The sequence below is a fragment of the Engystomops pustulosus genome, chromosome 6 (genome assembly GCF_040894005.1).
Source record: "Engystomops pustulosus chromosome 6, aEngPut4.maternal, whole genome shotgun sequence".
Taxonomy (NCBI): domain Eukaryota; kingdom Metazoa; phylum Chordata; class Amphibia; order Anura; family Leptodactylidae; genus Engystomops; species Engystomops pustulosus.
Window position 1 is genome coordinate 22,980,807 of NC_092416.1, and position 22,103 is coordinate 23,002,909.

Sequence of the window (22,103 nt, forward strand, 5' to 3'; positions counted from 1 at the left end):
CAAAAAACCTTACAATTTGTAGACCGCATCTCCATTTTGTTTTAACCCCTATAAAACACCTAAAGGGTGAACAAACTCCTTAACCCCTTAACGCTCTGCGCCGTAGCTCTACGGCGCAGAGGTATAAGGGATGTATGAAGAGGGCTCACGGGCTGAGTCCTCTTCATACAGAGGTGGGGGTTTTTGCATTTTGCACAAAACCCCCACCGCTAATAACCGCGGTCGGTGCTTGCACCGATCGCGGCTATTAACCCTCTAAACGCCGCCCGCAAAGTCGCGGGCGGCGTTTAAAAGACGGCGGCGCGCGGGCGCCGCCATCTTTTTTTCGATCGCCACGCCCCCGAATGTCATCGGGGGGCGGCGATCGGTTACCATGGTAGCCTCGGGTCTTCTCTTGACACGAGGCTACATGGTTTATGCAGGTTCGTTACAATGAGCCAGTGGCTCATTGTAATGTAAGACCTGCAAAAACGCCATATATTGCAATACTGTAGTATTGCAGTATATGGTAGGAGCGATCTGATCATCTAGTGTTAATGTACCCTAGATGGTCTAAAAAATAGTGAAAAAAAAAAGAAAAAAAAAAGTTTAAAAAATAAAAAAAATTAATAAAATATTAAAAGTTCAAATCACCCCCCTTTCCCTAGAACGGATATAAAACATAACAAACAGTAAAAATCACAGACATATTAGGTATCGCCGCGTCCCAAAATGCCCGATCTATCAAAATATAAAAACGGTTACGGCCGGCGGTGACCTCCGAGGCGGGAAATGGCGCCCAAATGTCCGAAATGCGACTTTTACACCTTTTTACATAACATAAAAAATGAAATAAAAAATGATCAAAATGTCGCACAGACCTCAAAATGGTAGCAATGAAAACGTCGCCTCATTTCGCAAAAAATGACCCCTCACACATTTCCGTGCGCCAAAGTATGAAAAAGTTATTAGCGTCAGAAGATGGCAAAAAATTTTTTTTCTTTTTTGTACACATTTGTTTAATTTTTGAAAATGTATTAAAACACAATAAAACCTGTATAAATTTGGTATCACCGCGATCGCACCGAACCAAAGAATAAAGTAGGCGTGTTATTTGGAGCGAAGAGTGAAAGTCGTAAAAACTGAGCCCACAAGAACGTGACGCTCAATTTTCCACATTTGGAATTTTTTTTCAGCTTCGCAGTACACGGCATGTTAAAATAAATAACATTACGGGAAAGTAAAATTTGTTACGCACAAAATAAGCCCTCACACAGGTCTGTACACGTAAAAATGAAAAAGTTATGGATTTTTGAAGTTGGAGAGCGAGAAATTAGCCGAAAAACCCTCCGTCCTTAAGGGGTTAAAAGTGCTTTTTCGTACATTGAGGGGTGTAGTTTCCATAATGGGGTAATTTACGAGTCTCGCTATTATTTAGGCCTCTCACAGTCCATTAGAAGTTGAGCAGGTCCATCTAAAAACGGATTTTGCTGATTTTCCCAAAAAATTTAAAAATGGCACCTAAATTCTGAGCCTCATAACATTCTAGTGAAATATGTGGAATCTTAACAAACCATCCAACATAAAGCAGAGATTTGGGAAATGTAAGTTATGGGGGTGCTTAGACTATCTGCATCAAAAGTAGAGAATTTAGAACTTTGAAAATAAAGAACTTTGCTAAATTTTGGCCATATTTCCTTTTTTTATTATTACTAAACACAAAAGATATTATCCAAGTCTTTTAACTAATTTGAAGTGCAATGTGTCACGAGAAAACAATCTCAAAATCCCCTGGATATCTCATAGCGTTCCAAAGCTATAAGCACTTATAGTGACACAGGCCAGATTTGAAAAATGGGTCCGCATCCTAAAACCCTCCCGTTGGGGTTAACAGGCCTTAACAAGGGACTGAAACCCTATGGCCACAAGGACAGCACATAGAATATTGCAATATCTTTACAACATCGCAAACTAATTCAAGTCCCCCAAGAAGGTTGGTCACCTTGAAAGACAATTGCAGGATAATGCAGAGAATTTCCATGTTTAATCGTTTCCAAACTGCAGTTGGAATTGCTCGCCGGCATATGTCTCGTCATGTAGTGTCATAACTTTTAAGAGCAAACCCCTCATTAGCAGAAAGAATCATCAGGTTAGACTGGCCTTTTCTTGGGAGCATGTTGTGTGGTCAGAGACTATGGGGGTCATTTATCTTTTCCTTCCGTTGGTGTTTGCGCCTTTTTGCTACGTAATTACTGTTTTTTGCCGTGAGTTTTAGTGCCCTATTTGTCATTACATTGCGCCTCTTTACAGATGGTTGTGCCCGATTTATTATACTATTGTGCCTTTATGGGCCCAAATAATTGCACAATAACACGCTAGTCCTGACCGTGCTTAGGATAGGCAATGGTGTCATGAGCGCAACAAATTGCGCTCTTTTTTAAATTTGTGCCTAATAAGGTGCAAAAAAAACCCTGCATTTGACAAAGAGCCAAAATGACAAAGACAAATGAGGTGCAAAAAATAGACTCACAACAGGTGCAAAAAGAGCGCAGAGAAGGGGGAAATAAAGATAAATGACCCCCTATGTGGTCTACAGTACATTTTAGTGATAAAATCAAGTTTAATTTATTTGAGTCTTACGGGAAACATTGGGGCAAATTTACTTACCCGGTCCATTCGCGTTCCAGCGGCGGCTTCTCCGCTCTGGATTCGGGTCCGGCCGGGATTTAATAAGGTAGTTCTTCCGCCGTCCACCAGGTGGCGCTGCTGCGCTGAAAGTAAACTCATCGCGCCGGAATGCACCGAGCTGGACCAGGTGAAGGTAAGCGGTCCTTATGCGACACATTTTCGGTTTTTAAATGCGGCGGTTTTTCCGAATACGTCGGGTTTTCGTTCGGCCACGCCCCCCGATTTCCGTCGCGTGCATGCCAGCGCCGATGCGCCACAATCCGATCGCGTGCGCCAAAATCCCGGGGCAATTTAAGTACAAGCGGCGCAAAACGGAAATATTCGGGTAACACGTCGGGAAAACGCGAATCGGGCCCTTAATAAATGACCCCCATTATGTTAATCAACAAACTGGGAAAATACTGCACCAAAAGTGTATAAAGAAGTCAGTGAAAGGTGGTGGAGGAAGTTTTATGGTTTGGAGAATGTTTTCTGCAGCAGATGTAAGACCTCTCATAAAACTATACAGCAGAGAGAATGTAAGTGTGGTTCATCCCTTGCTTTCATCAAACAGTTAGCATGTAATGTACATGCAGATCAGTGTCCCCAGTCCACAGCAAAATGGGAAAAACTGGTAGTTGGAAACATTGAAACAATAGAATGGCCAGCCTAGAGTTGTGATCTAAACACAATAGATACAGTGGACTCAGTGTCAAAGATATTTGGGCTTTAAACTAGTTCAGATTAGGAGTCTTCAGTAATTGGGCAACTGAATGGAGGGTCATCGGTACAAGTGCCCTATTGCTGTAGGACATGTCCTCTAAGAAAATGACTTCTACCATAGGAAAAAGGAAAAAAACCCAGGAAAGACAAAATAGGCAGAGAATTAATTAGTACAGGAAAAAATATCACAAAAGATTCTCCTGATTTCCCATCATCGAATCTTGAAAGTAATTAAGGTTTCTTCAGTACATTTACCTCCAGTATATCCCAGACCTGAGATAAAAATAGAAGGAATTATCATTTTTGTGTATATAATGTCCACATATTTTAAATCTTACCTTAATATATAATACATGTCCAGTTTGCACGATACAACATGTGTCTTAATAATAATCGGATCACAATGGGGCAGATTTACTTACCCGGTCCGTTCGCGATCCAGCGGCGCGTTCTCTGCGGTGGATTTGGGTCCGGCCGGGATTCATCAAAGTAGTTCCTCCGACGTCCACCAGGTGGTGCTGCTACGCTGAAGAGCGTCGGAACGCACTCAAATACACCGGTCTATCCTGGATGAAGGTAAGTGCAAGCTCCGCGACACTTCCGGTTTTTTAAATGCGGCGGTTTTTCCGAATCCGTCGGGTTTCGGTTCGGCCACGCCCCCCAATTTCCATCGCGTGCATGTCAGCGCCGATGCGCCAAAATCCGATCGCGTGCGCCAAAATCCCGGGGCAATACAGGGAAAATCGGCGCAAATCGGAAATATTCGGGTAACACGTCGGGAAAACGCGAATCGGGCCCTTAGTAAATGACCCCCAATATGTTCTTCCTGTGGGATGCAATGTGTAAACATATCCTTATGGAGATCCTTGTAATGTTATCTGCTCTCTTGATTGGCCATGTACAGATATTTTTAAAAACATAATGTTATTTTTGAAAACAAAGGGATTTCGATCATTTACTATAACAAGATTTTCACCCTACAATGAAGATTAAAATTAGAGCAAAGTCCCCTAAATGGCAAGGTCATTGTGTAGTCCTATGTAAATATATCCTAACAGGAGAAAAATAATGGTATTTCAAGCTTATTAGAGAAATTATATTTATTTGTTTAACTGGCCATTCAAAAGTGACTGATGCCCTAGGGCAGTGGTGGCGAACCTATGGCACGGGTGCCAGAGGTGGCACTCTGAGCCCTTTTTTCGGGCACTCAGGCCATTGTCCAAGGACAGAGTTCACCAAACACTGAATCTTCCTGCAGTCCCAGGCAACTTAAGAGATTCTGTCCATAGCTCTATTTTAAAGCGACACTTTATTGGCTGTTTGGAACTGCGTGAAAAGTAAGAAGGTGTTGACAGAAGTGCATTATCTTTGTGGGTCATCCTGCTGGACCCACCATTTCATCCTGTACAGAGAGACCCTGGAGAGAAGGTACAATGATAGTTTGAATTTGCCTTCCTTCTGTCAACTGTATTGGTGGCCTCAGGCGGCCGATACAATTGAAAGACGTGGAAGAACAGGTAGCAATAAGTTACTGTATAAAATTCCATGCTGACACTTCACGGTAAATAAGTGCATTTTGGATGTAGTTTGGGCACTCTGTCTGTAAAAGGTTCGCCATCACTGCCCTAGGGCCACGAGGACAGCACATAGAATATTGCAATATCTTTACAACATCGCAAACTAATTCAAGTCCTCCAAGAAGGTTGGTCACCTTGAAAGACAAATGCAGGATAATGCAGAGAATTTCCATGGGTAATCGTTTTAAAACCGCAGTTGGAATTGCTCGCCACCATATGTCTCGACATGTAGTATCATAACATATAAGAGCAAGAAAGCAGAAAGAATCAACAGGCTAGACTGACCTTTGCTGAAGAGCATGTTGTGTGGACAGAGACTATGGGGGTCATTTATCTTTTCCTTCCATTCGTGTTTTGGCGCTTTTTTGAATGGTTTTCATTGTGAGTTTTAGTGCCCTATTTTTCATTACATTGCGCCTCTTTACAGATGCTTGCGCCTGATTTATTACACTATTGCGCCTATATGGGCGCAAATAATTTGACAATAACACGCCAGTCCTGACGGTGCTTAGGAAAGGCAATGGTACCATTTGCACAACAAATTGCGCACTTTTTAAAATTTGTGTTTAATAAGGCCAATAATGTTTGGGTTCAGGTACTCCAATCGAACTTTGTTCAAAATTCGGGCGAACTTGGCCAACCCAAACCTGAATCGGTCTTCTCATCACTGCCTATGTCTAATCCCAGGTTGCAAATTTGTACTGTCTGCCCCAACCAACATTTTTACCACTGGCTCTACGCTCATGATCTCGGTCCATTCCTGAAGTTCCTCTATGCAGCCCACTGGTCACATAGTATGCAAGCTATACAGGAGCCGTTCAAACGGTTGTTCCCTGGTGGTTGTAGCATTGAATAATTCAACTTTTCTTGGAAATGAACATGCTAAATTTACTAAAAGGTATGAATTATATTATATGTATTATACTCACGGAAAGTCATAAACCATTTCCTTCCTGTAGGAATTGTAAAAAAAACATGCCTCTGTTAAGGTTTTTCTCTGAATGAAGGTCAAAGACATAGAATCCTACATCTACTTCTTAACAAGACATAGGGGCACATTTACTAAAGGTCCGAACGTCACAATTCCGTTGGGTTTCCCGAATTTTTCCGTTTTGCGCCGAGTTTGCCGCACACGCGCCGACTTTCATGCAACAAAAATCGGGGGGGCGTTGCCATTGAACAACCCAACGGATTCGAACAAACCGTGGAATTTAAAAAAGGATTTGTGTCGCAAGATCAAGCACTTACATGCACCAGGAAGAAGAAGGTGAACTCCGGCGGACCTCAGTGCAGCAGCGACACATGCAGGAACTCGGACGTACGATGTTAGTGAATCCCGGCAGGACCCGAATCCTCATCGGACTATGCACCACGGGATCGCGACAGGACCAGGTAAATGTGCCCCATAGTGTCAACAAATCTTTACACATGGTAAATGTAAATCTCCTCCAAAGGGAGTAATAGAAATTCAAATAGCAACTTCAAATTCGCCAGAATAATTCCCTAAATCAATGTTCTGTAGAAATCTATTCTCCATAATTTATCATATGATCTTTCAATAAAGGCGTCCAGGTCCCTCTAGAACTTGTTTGATGACTGTACTGATATAAATAAAAAATAACATTGAAAAGTTCTGTAGACTAAATGTTAAAAAATAAATATTAAAGGCTTTTTAAATTTGGAATATTCCTGAGTATAGTAATCAAAGAATATAGGAAATGTGTCATCTGGTTCACACAGCGAAAGCCCTGAAACTAGGCCGGTAAGAAAATAGCGCAACTGCATTTTTCTCAACAGTTTCACTGCATTCAAGATTTTATACCACGTTTCCTATACATTACCTGGTATAATATAATAAATGATCAGGAAAATCAGAGATCTTCTTGACTATAATACTCTAAATAGCTTGACCCATTCATGGATGAGGGGACATCAGATTTCAGAAAATATTGCACTGGATTTACAATTATTAAATCTCCACTACATTATATATCTCTCCTACATTTACCTCCAGTCCCCACATCTGATTCTGCTCCTGAGATTAAAGCAGAAGGAATTATCTTTTTATGCATATAATGTCCATGTATTTCAGTACTTTGATGACGGAACATCAGAAACCAGAAAATATTGCACTTTATTTACAATTATTAAATCTCCACTACATTATATTTCTCCCCTACATTTACCTTCAGTCACCACATCTGATTCTGCACCTGAGATTAAAGCAGAAGGAATTATCTTGTATATGATGTCCATGTATTTCAGAAATTTAATGAAGGAACATCAGATACCAGAAAATATTGTCCTCGATTTACAATTATTAAATCTCCACTACAATATATTTCTCCCTACATTTACCTTCAGTCTCCACATCTGATTCTGCATCTGAAATGAAAACAGAAGGAATTATCTTTTTACCATTATCCATGTATTTCAGAACTTTGACTTGTCATAGCATAACAACCAATAGTAATCCCTCACATATTACTTGATAATTGATCAGATCTGATCACAATGGGGCACATTTACTGACCCGGTGCGCCCGAGTTCCTGCATCCGTCGCTTCCCCGCCGAGGTCCGCCGGAGTTCACTTGCTTCTTACCGGTGATGGGTGAGTGCTTGATCTTGTGACACAATCGCGTTTAAAATTCTGCGGTGTGTCCGAATCCGTCGGACGCCCGCCCCCCGATTTCTGTTGCATGCAAGCCGGCGCTGATGTGCCAAAATCCGATCGTGTCCAAAATCCCAGGGCAATTTAGCGCAAAACGGAAAACCCGACAAAAATGCGTCCGATAGTAAATGAGCCCCAATGTGTTCTTTCATTGAGACCTTCATCCACAAGCTGTGATCATAGAAAAACTTTGGAGTATTTATAGAATCTGCTGTGCCTCTTAATGGGAGATAAATGGAACTTTATACTGGAATTTACCACATTTAAGTAAAATCACCTTCAGATACGGTATGAAATATCTTTTAAACAATCTTTCTTTTATATAATGCAAATAAGCTTAGAAGAGTCACTTTTTGCCTAAGATGAATCATTTTTGAAAGTCTGGAGGGGAGAATCACTTCAAATGCCTCTATCTTAGATTCTGTATTATGATTCCAGTGTATAATGGATTTTGTGTGCTACAAAACCAGAGACACAGAAAGTTTAAAACATTGTCAGTGATTGGAGCTGTATCTGCAGAGCTTCTCCCAACTCTGTATTAACCGACTATATCTCAAGGTCTGTAGCTCCCAGATCCACAATTCTCAGACCCAGACAATGGTGTTTCAAAGTAAAAATACCTTCAGGAATAACTGAGGTTTACTTGATCGTAGATTCATTTGTTCAATTCCTACACTGTCGTTACCTAATACATTCTCCCTAACTAATTAAATCAATTCTTAATCTTTTGTTTAGATAAATGAAGGCTACTGGGACGTGGAGTAGACTGGCCGAGTTCTGGGGTTTAAGGCTCTACCATGCCCCTGAAGTTCCTGAAGTTTCACCTCCCGGTGGGTCCCCGCTCTTCAGCTACTCAGCTCTTGCCCAGACAAGTTCTTTCCTGTTTCCAGAACCTAGAACTTGATTGAGTGGCTGGTCTTCTACTTCTATGTCCTCAGCTGATAATGGCATGATATACCGGTGATATGTGATCTCCAGGATACCGGTGCTAAGAGGCTGCCCAAATAGTGACAAATGTCTTTAAAGAAGAGCCGTTTTTAACCGTAACTGCAGCTGCAGTGCAACCCGGTACAGCAGGAAAGTTACATTGAAAAATGAAAAAGGAAATTAAAGTATAAAGTTCCTGGAGGTCTATTCTGACCTTTAAATGACTTAATGTTAATTTATCTTTTTTTACTTTTTATTACTTTTTACTTTTAAATGACATTAAAAAATGTGTTCTCCCCTCCAGTCTCTAACGGCATGTTATATGACACCCAGATACCCTAAAACAGCCATGTTATAGAACAAAATAAAATACTATTAAACACTATTATAATGACTGTTTTAAGGTAGCACTTTGTTACAATTAAGTTGCTAAAATGTAAAAAACACATGGAACAGTCACCAAATAATAATTTTATAAATATTTATCAAAAACGCATCTGCCTCCCGGACACATAATGGCTTCTACATGTATTTCCCACCAGACAATCGTGTAGGAAAGACCAGCCCCTAGTGTTAGGCAATTATTTCGGGAGCAGATACCACAAGAGATTGCCCTTTATTTACTATTACCAAATTTTGAAGACAATTGAAATTGCTCCCTCTGATTTACCTCCAGTTTTTTCTGCACCTGAGATGAAAAGAGAAGGAATAATCTTTGTGAGTATTTAATATCCACAGATTTTAGAACTTAAGTTTGACATATAAGAATCTATATTAGCACCTTAAATGGAATCTCCAGATTACACAATCCCCAACATCATGAAAACAATTTGATCACAATTGGGGCAATTGTACTCTATATCGTGGCAATACAAAGTCCTCATGCACAAGATTGTTACACGTACATTATATACACCATGACTGAGCCAGGCAACACAAAATATAGAGCAGGTCCTTTACCTGCCCATATTGTGCTGTGTCCTTCAGGCTCCCTATTGGGGTCGGTGGGTTAAGGATCACTCGCCCCTCCCATCTCTACCTAGCTGGAAACTTTTCATGTTCCTGTGCACTAAGCCTAAGAGGCTCTGACCTTTTGGAATATCTGGATGTGCACTCCACCACTGTATAGATATTTCAATTTTGTATTTCAAGATCTTCAACATCTATACTGGAGATCAAAATTAGTGAACAAAACTAAAATTCCTACATGTCAAACTCATTGTGTAGTCCTATGTAAATAGCAGGATTTAAGCTTAATTGTATATATCCTGAAGCACAGAATAAAAATGTAAATTACAAAATTGTAAAAGACACTGGGGGTCATTTACTAAGGGCCCGATTCGCGTTTTCCCGACGTGTTACCCGAATATTTCCGATTTGCGCCAATTGTACCTGAATTGCCCCGGGAATTTGGCACACGCGATCGGATTGTGGCGCATCGGCACCGGCATGCGCGCGACAGAAATCGGGGGGCGTGGCCGAACGAAAACCCGACGTATTCGGAAAAACCGCCGCATTTAAAAACCGAAAAAGTGTCGCTTGGGAAGCGCCTTCACCTGGTCCGAGGTGGTGCATTCCGGCGCGTTGAGATGATTTTCAGCGCAGCAGCGCCACCTGGTGGACGGCGGAGGAACTACATTCATAAGTCCCGGCCGGACCCGAATCCTGTGCAGAGAACGCGCCGCTGGATCGCGAATGGGCCGGGTAAGTAAATCTGCCCCACTGAGAATACTCTCAGATAGCTACAAGATATTGGGGGTCATTTACTAAGGGCCCGAATCGCGTTTTCCCAACGTGTTACCCGAATATTTCCGATTTGCGCCGATTGTACCTGAATTGCCCCGGGATTGTGTCGCACGCGATCGGATTGTGGCGCATCGGCGCCGGCATGCGCGCGACGGAAATCGGGGGGCGTGGCCGAACGAAAACCCGACGTATTCGGAAAAACCGCCGCATTTAAAACCCGAAAAAGTGTCGCTTGGTGACCGCTTACCTTCACTTGGTCCGAGGTGGTGAATTCCGGCGCGTGGAGATGATTTTCAGCGCAGCAGCGCCACCTGGTGGACGGCGGAGGAACTGCCTTCATGAATCCCGGCCGGACCCGAATCCAGAGCAGAGAACGCGCCGCTGGATCGCGAATGGGCCGGGTAAGTAAATTTGCCCCATTGTGTCAATTTGACAGCTGGTGCTTTCTTCCTTATATATCTGACAACCCTTGTAATTTGTGCCTAACTTTCCACTTTTCATTGAGTTTGCAAAAATGTTGTGCCGTTCCAAAGTGACTTAACCCCTCTGACAGCAGGTCATCCTGATGAAGGCCAAGAGAAGTTGGTTGATCCAAATGTGTGATTTTTATAATATTGCATCTTTACAACATCATAAACTCATTCAAGTCCCCCAAGAAGGCTGGTTTCCCTCGAAAGACAAATGCAAGGGAGGACAGGATAATGCAGAGAATCTCCATGGGTAATTGTTTCAACACTGCGGCTGTAATTGCTCTCCAGTTCAGCATTGAAAAAGGTAAGGATCTCTCTTGTCATACAGTGTCTTGATGTTTGAGAGTATTTGAAATGAAAGCCCACTCTGCATTGACTTAACCTTTCATTAGCCGACAGATTGAAAAGGCTGGGATCAGCTGTGCTGAGGAGCATGTTGTGTGCCAGTAATGTAGATTTGTATCGCGTTAGCCATGGAGAGCAGAATAAGAGTGATATCAGGTGATATCAAATCTGGCGATACCTTTTTTGTGGCTGAGTATACTTGATGGTGAGCTTTCGAGAATACTCGTTCTCTTCGTCATACATGATGTTATACCTTCAAGCCTGAAGAAGAGAACTAGTGTTGTCGAAAGCTGAGCATGTTGTTTGGACGGAGGAGAAGTGTCCACAGTTTATTTTAGTGATGAAAACATGTTTCATTTATTTGTATCTGATGGTAAACCATATGTTCATTGACAAACTGGGGAAAGAAAGAACCCAAAGTGTGTAAAAAGTCAGTGGAAGGTGGTGGAGGTGTTATTATTTTTCCAATTAAATGTTTTCCGTTCATACTTTGGTAATTTTGTAAAACACTGTGATCATACATTGTTCTTTAATTTTGATTATCAGTGGCTGTGTCCATGTGATGCCACAGTAATTTTCTGGTGAATTGGGTTTTCTTTGCATGCTGGGATATTGTACTATGTTGACTTCATGAGAAGTTGAATTTCTACCTAATTCAAGCTGATGTAAATAGATACAAATCAGTGGCATTAAAGGGGTATTCCCATCTGGGCATTTACATTTAATTGAATTCATTTGCCATACGTAAACATTTGTTCGATTGGATGTTATTAAAAAAAATGTTCCTGTGTGAAGATAATTTCTCATAAATGTAGTCATGTTGTCCCTTAGAAACGAGATAGCTTCCTTGGATACGACCACCTCAAATTTTGGCAGTGGTGGCCAGACATGAGCTATCGAGTCCTGCCTGACCACCTGGATTCAGTGATCATTACCACAGGACGGCTGTGGGATCTGCAGAAACTCCCAGAGATTTCATATACAAAAACTTTTTTTTCTTTGTGCAATCACTCCAGCAGAGGTGGCCGTATCCAAGGACACAGTCTTGTTTCTAAGGGACCGTATGACTACATTTATGAGAAATTATCTTCCCAAAGGTAATTTTTTTTAATAACATCTAATTGAAGAAATGTTTCTATATGGCAGATTCATGAAACTGAATGTAAATGCCCAGATGAGTATACCCCTTTAAGTTGTGTAGAGATGTGTCCACAAGTACTGGGCATTTGTAGTCTATAAATGTAAATTACTCCTTCAACAGGGGTTCAAAGCAATAAACAGTCTTAGGGTGTAGGATACTAAGAGGCTTCTTTCTTCTGCATTTTGAATCTTTTCCAATTTAATATTTTTTGCTCAGTCTTGTCTTTCTGATTACCTATGTTGAGACCAGGCTTGTCTATGACTTGGAAACCCGTACTGTCTGCCTCAACCTACATTTTGACCAGTGACTCTACACTAATTATGCCAGCAGAGACCTCACCCCATTTCAAAGCATTTTCTTGGCTTTATCCCAGCTCCCACCTATACAGGACGAATTCAAGAGGTAGCGACCTGGTGGTCATAGTTTTGACAAATTAAACTAAAAAAAAGTAGCTCAATTTTATGCCAGGTCGAGCATGGTGTAGAATTGTATGCAACTTAGTCAGTCTACTGAAATTCTGCTCCACTGGATTGCCTAAATAAGGAATGACATCTAAGCTTTTCAGTACTCATCATATCACAAAATACTGTCCACATTTCATAACCTAAATTCTCAACACAAATAGACATTTGTCCAGGAGATCTACCTGCTATTGGTTGTTGTGCAGCAGCATCTGAGAAAAACAAAGAGACATATTGTGTAAATAACCTCAAAATATTCCATAACTGCAACTTTAGACATAATGGGGCACATTTACTTATAAAGTCGGACAGTTCACTGAAAGTGTATTGCCCGTCTGTAATGCTGGATTCACAAAAATTGTGCGCCGGAAATCATGAATGTGTTGATTCCCCGCACTGGTCTGACAGAGTTCACCATCTTTTTTGTGATGCACCTTTAACAGGGCGTGCAACACAATTTCAAAGTTAAATATGGCGCTCGGTCTCAATCAGTTGAAATGACCGACGGCATGCCCCCTGATTTGTGTCACATGGAAGCCAGCGTAGCTGCGCAACAAAAGAGTTGTGTGCCAAACAATAGCGTGGCAGACACTTATATAATACCTTTGCAAGCTTTATAAGACATGAAGAAAGTGCACGGTCCGACTAAAGTGTGGTGCAAAGCCCTTAGTAAATGTTAAAAAGGGGGAAGAAAAAAGATGGGGGGGGGTTACTAATTAAGCACGACTTTCAGAATCGGAGATTAGTCTCCGGAAAACACAGCCCCATGTATTAAAGTGGTGCATGGCTGTCAGTAATTAATGGGTAGGCTGAACTAATCAGTCGTGCGCCAGGTCTATTGTGCACCTAAATTTGCGCCTAAAAATGCAGACACACATAAATGTGGAGGATAATGTGGAAACGTTAGGCCACACCCACTTGAGCCAAAAAAAGACGGAGGTGTCGGGATAGTCAGAAACATCTGTTCTTTCTGGCGAAAACTCATTATGAATGATCTGCAACAGTTCTGCACCGGCATTTTTGTGGCGCAGATGCGATAATACATGTGCCCCGATGTCTTTTTGGGACAAAACCTTGGTAACGGTCTGTTTAAACAAGGGTGCTTATTTTAGAACAACATATATCTGACTTATAGTTACTAGGTAAGCATTAAAATGTATCTTTTATTATTATTAATATTAAATTGCATTTACACTTATAATTGGAATAAAATGAACTAGAAACACTCAACATTGTGTATTTTCTGAGGACTTTAGTATTACAACGCTGATAATGTTTCACTAAGGACAGTAAATAAGAGAGGTGACCGAATAATACACCAAGTTGTTATTTATTTTATAGTATCAATAACCGTTATTCACCTTTAGTGTTATGATACTTGTGAGATCACAACAGCAAAATTACCAACCAAGGACGCTAGGTGCCTACTATAGACAAGGACTACATTCCAGTGTCTAACTGAAATAAGTCGGGAAGTAAAATTACTCTTTACGGAGACTGCCCATTAAGGCCATCGTGTAGGCGTGTGGGGTCTTAAAGCCATTGACACTCCACAATAGGGATTCCGGGATAATATGCAAAGTTTTCCAGTATAGGATAAGGACAACCACGCCTCTTTCAGCTATCCTGCAAGGCAGCTCCCTTGACATCAAGCACCTTCAGAAAGCCAATGACATGATGCAGGTTCAAAACGAAACCAGTATATGTATTCCAGATGAACAGACTCTTAACTGTAGACAGTGCTGTTTTGACCTTGTCTGGTCTCTTCAGTACAGTGTAGGGAACTGTTTTGGCTTTTGACTAGGCTCAGGAAGTAAGTGCAGTGAGTGGTAGATTTGGTAGTCTCACATTCCATCCTACCTAAGTAGTATTAGATCTATTGATAGTAATCACCTATTACATTGGTACATCCTTTCCACTGCAAGTTCTCTATGATAACTTGGTAAGTACTTTCTTACAACACTAATTACAACTGCAATTTGGGATCGAGGAACTAATATATTAAAATAAGGAAGTTAGCCCCCCCACCCCCAACATGTTATCCCCGCTGACCCAACATCATCAGGGGAGAATGGGGCTTTTAATATATATAATATATATTTTAATAATTTGAATAGTATGTCTTAATGCTGTGAAGATGTTTGACGAGAGCTTACAGGCTGGATGCTCTTCAAACATGATAGATGTTTGCTGCACTATGTAGAAAACATCTACTGGTAACACCAGCGATCAGTCCTGGCACCGAATCGGGTAATAACCTGTTAAATGATGCAGGAAAAGCCATCAGCAGTATTTAAAACACAGTGTTGCATGGGTGCCGGTGTCACACTGTTACATTGCAAAATCCCCATAAACTAGGGTTCTACAAATACAGTAAAAAGTGTTTTTAGAAAAGTTCAAATAAAAAAAAAAAAAAAGACCTTAAAGTTTAAATCACCCCCCTCCCTTTTCCTGGAACTGATATAAATGAACAATTACAAATCATGTTACTGTCAAGGAGATATTAATTGTGAATGTATAAGATGGGTTTAACAACGGGGTAATTACAAACTTTGTTTAAATATTTGGCATCTATTGAAGCGTCCAGGCAGCTTTTATGACATCCTGGAGCTTTAACAGCCTGATAACCTCTGACCTGAAGACTGGTCTGTTCAGACCCCAAAGGACATTTGGTCTCCCTACCCCCCCTCTTCTGCATCAGGATTTGGAAACAAAGAAATGTTTAAATATTCCTGGACTCTCCCCCCTCATTAAAACTTTGCCCAATCCTGAATGACCCTCTGGACTAATTAATGAATGGGAGGTTCTGAAATCTGAACCAAACTGAGAAGTTATAAAACAATATGAAATCCAAGAATTGGTGTTCACATTTTGGGGGCTGCTTGACAAGCTGAGTGTGTCCCTTATTTCTCCCACCTCCAGGGAATCAGGATTTACTATAAGTTGTAAGTTTCTGTTAGTTTTCTCCCTTTTTATTTTATAACTGTTTTGCCGTGTTGTGTGTCATTTTATTTTGTAATTCTTTTGTTTTTAATATCTTTTTATGCACTGATCAACTTTTTGTAATTAAAGCTTTTCACTTTAATTTTGGTCCCTGTATGCTCTGCGAACTCATAGCCTTGTGAAGTGTGACTAGCTGTGTTACTGCTAAAGTGCATGTCTAGTGGTGTGACAAAGTGACTGCTTGAGAGCAAGAATTGATGTAGAGTGGGATACTTATTGGTCCCAGTATAAATGCAATAAGTGGTGGCAGCGGTTCTGGTGCTGGATCTGTATGAGGTGTTATTTATGCTCAATTTGTGTCCTGAGTAAAAGGTGAGCGCAAGTTTGAGTAGGCTAAATTAACCCGTACAGTTGCACCCCAAGTCACGTGACGAGGCGGCGGCGTTCCTCGCCGTGACAAATTGGTTGGCAGCGGTGGGATAAATTCATTTTTGTCAGAGCATTAAGTGTTGGGATTAAGTAACTAACCCCTGCACTTAAGGACTAGTGGAATCCTTGCGAGGAGTACCCTAGTTTTACACGGACCAAATCAGTGCTGTTCTAAGACACACGTGCAAACAGTTTCCCTTCCCCGTTTTTCTTTTCTATCTTTTATTTGGCAAAGGTTGCATTCAGTGATGGCAACCATCTACAAGAGACAGAGCAAGGAGGCTCTAGTCCACCTCTGTGAGCAGAGAGGTATCGACCCGGCTGACAAGTCCAAAGAGCTGCTGGTTTGTGCTTTGATGGAGCAAGATGCAGAGCAAGGATCTGGCACGGCTCAAGGGAGCCAAGATATGGACATTAATCCTGGAAGAGTTTCCCCTGAGGCTACCCACAGCAGGAGCCCTCAGGTAGGCATGGATGTGTCTCTACAAATGGCCCTACAGCAGCTAGGTGAATGTGATCCTAGCCTGCGTCTGCAGCTTATCCTTCAGTTTAATCAGGCGGCCGCAGAGCGAGAGAAGGAGAGAGCGGCCGCAGAGCGAGAGAAGGAGAGAGCGGCCGCAGAGCGAGAGAAGGAGAGAGCAGCCGCAGAGAGAGAGGAGAGAGCAGCCGCAGAGAGAGAGGAGAGAGCAGCCGCAGAGCGCCAGGCTGATAGAGAATTCAGGCTGGAAATGGCGCGTATCGAAAGGGGTATCAATTCTGTGCAACCCCAATCCCAGGATGTAGGCCCCAAAAGACCCCGTCAAGAACGTTTTCCAGTACTGGACAAGGATGGGGACTTGGACATTTTTCTGCGGTCTTTTGAGAAGACCTGCAGACAATACCATCTGCCCCGTGAGCAGTGGGCACAGTATTTAAGCCCAGGGTTAAGAGGCAAAGCCCTGGAAGTATTTGCTGACCTTCCTCTTGAGTTTGATGAGGACTATGATGCTATAAAAGCTGCTTTGATTAAAAAGTACAACTTAACTCCAGAGGTGTACCGCAAGAAATTCCGGAGCGTAAAGCGAGGACCAACTGACAGCTACGCTGATGCAGTAGGCAACTTACGGACTACCTTTCTACAGTGGACCCGAGGACTTTCTGTCAACAGCCGTGAGGATCTGGAGGATCTCATGATAAAAGATCAGTTTCTGCACATTTGTCCTGTGGATGTACGACAGTTTGTTTGTGACAGGGAGCCTAAAACTGCGGATGAAGCTGCGCAGATTGCAGACTCCTACACCGCCAACCGGATGCCTGAAGGAAAGAGGGAAACTTCCCCCCAAAGGTCCTCCAGCTGGAAGGAGAAACAAACCAGGACAACATCACAACCTTCTGTCTCCAAAGTGGGTGAGAACATTACACTGAGGGAGTCTATAAATCAGGGGGATATGCGCAAATGTTTTAATTGTAACAAAGTGGGTCATCTGAGGTCTGCGTGCCCAGAGAGAGGGGCGACTGTCTACTCTACAGCACCAGTAGTCATGCTGCTTTCTGGTGATATGGAGAAATTACAGCATCATATGCAGCCTGTGATAGTGGGTGATAGAGTCACCCAGGGATTAAGAGACTCAGGGGCAAGTTATTCTCTTGTTCGCCCTGAGATTATAAACCCTGAGGACATCATTCCAGAAAAGACTTTGCCTGTGAAGGGGATAACTGGGTGCCATCCAGGAGTGCCCGTCGCCAAGGTTTTTATGGACTGGGGTTCTGGTAGAGGTATCAGACAAGTGGGAGTGTCACAAGAATTGCCTGTGGATGTATTGTTGGGAAATGATTTGGGAAAAATGACAACTGTGTATGTGCCTGATGTACAACAATCATATGAGAAAATGGGCAGAAGCCCAAGGGGACTGATCTGGGAGGGAGGACAGGATAGCAAGAGCAAGGCTATGCCTGCTCCAGAACCAGAGGTGTCCCAGTATGAGGAAGCTACGGGGGAGGGGGTGGTGAACGGGCCCCCAGAGATAACCCTGCAGTCAGCAGATATGGTGAAGGGTGTGAGAGGCTGCCAAGATGGAGTCTCTGAATCTGCACCTCAAAGCTCTAAGGTCCTGAGTGTGGATCTGGTGGAGGCCATTACTCAAGGAGAGGTCCTAGAGCAGACAAGAGGTGTCAAGATGAGTAAGGCTCAGAGCATGAGCCACAAAGATGCCTCTACTCAGACTGGGGAGATGCAGTGTGTCTATGAGCCAAAGACAGCGTGTACACTAGAACCAGTGCTGAGAGAGGAGATTGGGGTCCACAGTGAGGTCGGGTTCCCAGTGATGAGTGTTGCCAGTGCAGTTTTGGGGAGCGATCAGAAAGGGGAGCAGGGGCATAGGGACTCTCAGGAGAGCGTTCAGTCAGTGGTCCAACCTAAGCCCTGTAGTATAAATGATAAAGAGAGGGACTCTAATAGCTGTACAGCGGGAAAACCAAAACATAATGTAACTGGGTACAGAAGTCCTACACTTAACTCCATTGGCATTTCATCCAGCAGTGAGAGGGTTAACCATTTCACACTTGGGAGAGGGGACACAGAACTTAGTGTTTCTGCAGCACAAAGCCATAAAGTCAGCAGGGGGTCCCAGCACAGCAGTGTACAAGTGACCAGGGGAGATAGTACTTGGCCTTATACACGGGACAAAGGACCAGATGGTTGATGTGCCCAGGTAATCACATCTTATGGCAATGATTTTTATGGTACTGAACTTCTGCTATGTATTATTGGTAATTGGCTTGGGAAAATTTAAAATGGCGTGGGTCTTTTCAAATTTGCCCAATCTTGAAAGGGGGAGGTGTCAAGGAGATATTAATTGTGAATGTATAAGATGGGTTTAACAACGGGGTAATTACAAACTTTGTTTAAATATTTGGCATCTATTGAAGCGTCCAGGCAGCTTTTATGACATCCTGGAGCTTTAACAGCCTGATAACCTCTGACCTGAAGACTGGTCTGTTCAGACCCCAAAGGACATTTGGTCTCCCTACCCCCCCTCTTCTGCATCAGGATTTGGAAACAAAGAAATGTTTAAATATTCCTGGACTCTCCCCCCTCATTAAAACTTTGCCCAATCCTGAATGACCCTCTGGACTAATTAATGAATGGGAGGTTCTGAAATCTGAACCAAACTGAGAAGTTATAAAACAATATGAAATCCAAGAATTGGTGTTCACATTTTGGGGGCTGCTTGACAAGCTGAGTGTGTCCCTTATTTCTCCCACCTCCAGGGAATCAGGATTTACTATAAGTTGTAAGTTTCTGTTAGTTTTCTCCCTTTTTATTTTATAACTGTTTTGCCGTGTTGTGTGTCATTTTATTTTGTAATTCTTTTGTTTTTAATATCTTTTTATGCACTGATCAACTTTTTGTAATTAAAGCTTTTCACTTTAATTTTGGTCCCTGTATGCTCTGCGAACTCATAGCCTTGTGAAGTGTGACTAGCTGTGTTACTGCTAAAGTGCATGTCTAGTGGTGTGACAAAGTGACTGCTTGAGAGCAAGAATTGATGTAGAGTGGGATACTTATTGGTCCCAGTATAAATGCAATAAGTGGTGGCAGCGGTTCTGGTGCTGGATCTGTATGAGGTGTTATTTATGCTCAATTTGTGTCCTGAGTAAAAGGTGAGCGCAAGTTTGAGTAGGCTAAATTAACCCGTACAGTTGCACCCCAAGTCACGTGACGAGGCGGCGGCGTTCCTCGCCGTGACAGTTACGTATTGCCAAATATCAAAAGTGCAGATCTATCAATCTATAAAAACATTCACTCCTAGCAGTGATCGCTAGAACCATTTTGCAACTTATAAAAATTGAAATAATGGGGCAAATTTACTTACCCGGTCCAGTCGCGATCCAGCGGCGGGTTCTCCGACACTGATTCGGGTCCGGCCGGGATTCACTGAGGTCCGTGCGCCGATATTCACCTGGTGTCACCGCTGAAGTCCGTCGGAGTTCACCTTCTATTACTTGGTGCAGGTAAGCGCGTGTCAAGCAACACTTTTTTTTTGTAAATGCGGCGGTTTTTCCCGAATCCGTCGGGTTTTCATACGGCCACGCCCCCCATTTCCATCGCGTGCATGCCGGCGCCGATGCGCCACAATCCGATCGCGTGTGCCAAAATCCCGGGGCAATTCAGGGAAAATCGTCGATTCTGGCCCTTACTAAATGAACCCCACTAAATGATCAAAAGGTCATATAGTTCCTGATAGGGTAACAATGTAAACATCAACTACAAAAGGTTTAAAATTTTTAAAGTCAAGTGAAACCTTATAAAGCATATATATATATATATTTGGCATTTCCATGATCGTACCCACCCAGAGAATAAAGGGGAGGTGTCATTTTGAAAGCATAGTGAAAACAGAAAAAACAGAGTCCACAAGAACCGAACAGTGGTCAATTTCACTGCATTTGGAATTTTTTTTCCCATTTCCCAGTATGGGGTATTAAATACCTTCACTAGGAAGTACAATTTGTTAGGCAAAAAAAAACAAGCGCTTTGAGTCTTAGGCTACATTCACACAAACGTGTGGCCACCCTGCCGTAGCCGGACAGGCACACGTTGGGTGCACTGGGGAGTAGGAGGGATGAGCGCTCTCCATAGAAAAAAGAGCCACACAGCCGTTCTTACGGCCAAAGATAGAGCATCTCTATCTTTTTTGTGGCCATGGTTTGGAGCAGTGAGCACTTTGTTGTGCTCACAATACCAAGCCCGGGCACTAGAGATGAGCGAGTATACTCGTCCGAGCTTGATGCTCGTTCGAGTATTAAGGTACTCGAAACGGCTCGTTGCTCGGACGAGTATTTCCCCTGCTCGAGATCGAGCATTTAATTTAAAAAACACAGTGAAGAACAATGAAGAATAAAATAAAAACAGTGAACACAGGATCATTTAAGTGAAAAACACAGTGAAAAACACAGTGAAGAATAGATTACAGATGTTCGGCACATCTGCTTACTTGACGGGAGATACACGCGGAACGGTGCGAACAAAATAGCATGTGAAGAACACATTGAAGAACACGGTGAGCAGGACAGAGACACCAGGGAGCAGCACAGAGACACCAGGGAGCAGCACAGAGACACCAGGGCACCGGCAGCACAGAGACACCGGGGAGCAGCACAGAGACATCGGGCTGCGGCAGGCACGGAGACATCGGGCAGCGGCAGGCACGGAGACATCGGGCAGCGGCAGGCACGGAGACATCGGGCAGCGGCAGGCACGGAGACATCGGGCAGCAGCAGGCACGGAGACACTGGGGCAGCGGCAGGCACGGAGACATCGGGCAGCGGCAGGCACGGAGAAAATGGGGCAGCGGCAGGCACGGAGACATCGGGCAGCGGCAGGCACGTAGACACTGGGGCAGCGGCAGGCACGGAGACACTGGGGCAGCGGCAGGCACGGAGACACTGGGGCAGCGGCAGGCACGGAGACACTGGGGCAGCGGCAGGCACGGAGACACTGGGGCACGGAGACATCGGGCAGCGGCAGGCACGGAGACATCGGGCAGCGGCAGGCACGGAGACAACGGGCAGCGGCAGGCACGGAGACATCGGGCAGCGGCAGGCACGGAGACATCGGGCAGCGGCAGGCACGGAGACACCGGGGCAGCGGCACGCACGGAGGCACCGGGGCAGTGGCACGCACGGAGGCACCGGGGCAGTGGCACGCACGGAGGCACCGGGGCAGCGGTACGTACAGAGACATTGGGGTAGCGGCGCAGAGACATCGGGAAGGGCAGAGAGACAGAGAGATCGGGGAGACTTCAGTGGAAGAAGAGGAGCGGATCCCGGGACAGCGTATCTCCCGACAAGTAAGCAGATGTGCCGAACATCTGCAATCTATTTTTCACTGTGTTTTTCAATGCGTTTTTCACTTAATTGATCCTGTGTTCACTGTTTTTATTCTATTCTTCACTGTTCTTCACATCTGATAACTTGTCGGGAGATAATATACGCGCGGAACAGTGAAGAATAGATTGCAGATGTTTGCATACATCTGCTAAC

General features: G+C 43.4%; 1 protein-coding gene and 1 long non-coding RNA gene across 2 annotated transcripts in view; one reads left to right on the forward strand and one right to left on the reverse strand.

Moving 5' to 3' along the window:
- LOC140065584 (uncharacterized) overlaps positions 1 to 22,103 on the reverse strand; it is a 121,174-nt gene that overhangs the window by 31,963 nt on the left and 67,108 nt on the right. The gene's annotated exons all lie outside the window — the stretch shown is intronic.
- On the forward strand, positions 15,980 to 19,491 carry LOC140134654 (uncharacterized). Its single transcript, XM_072155118.1, has 2 exons — positions 15,980 to 16,723; positions 16,760 to 19,491. The coding sequence occupies exons 1-2, from the start codon at positions 16,328 to 16,330 to the stop codon at positions 18,758 to 18,760; spliced, it is 2,397 nt and encodes a 798-aa protein (XP_072011219.1). The 5' UTR covers positions 15,980 to 16,327; the 3' UTR covers positions 18,761 to 19,491.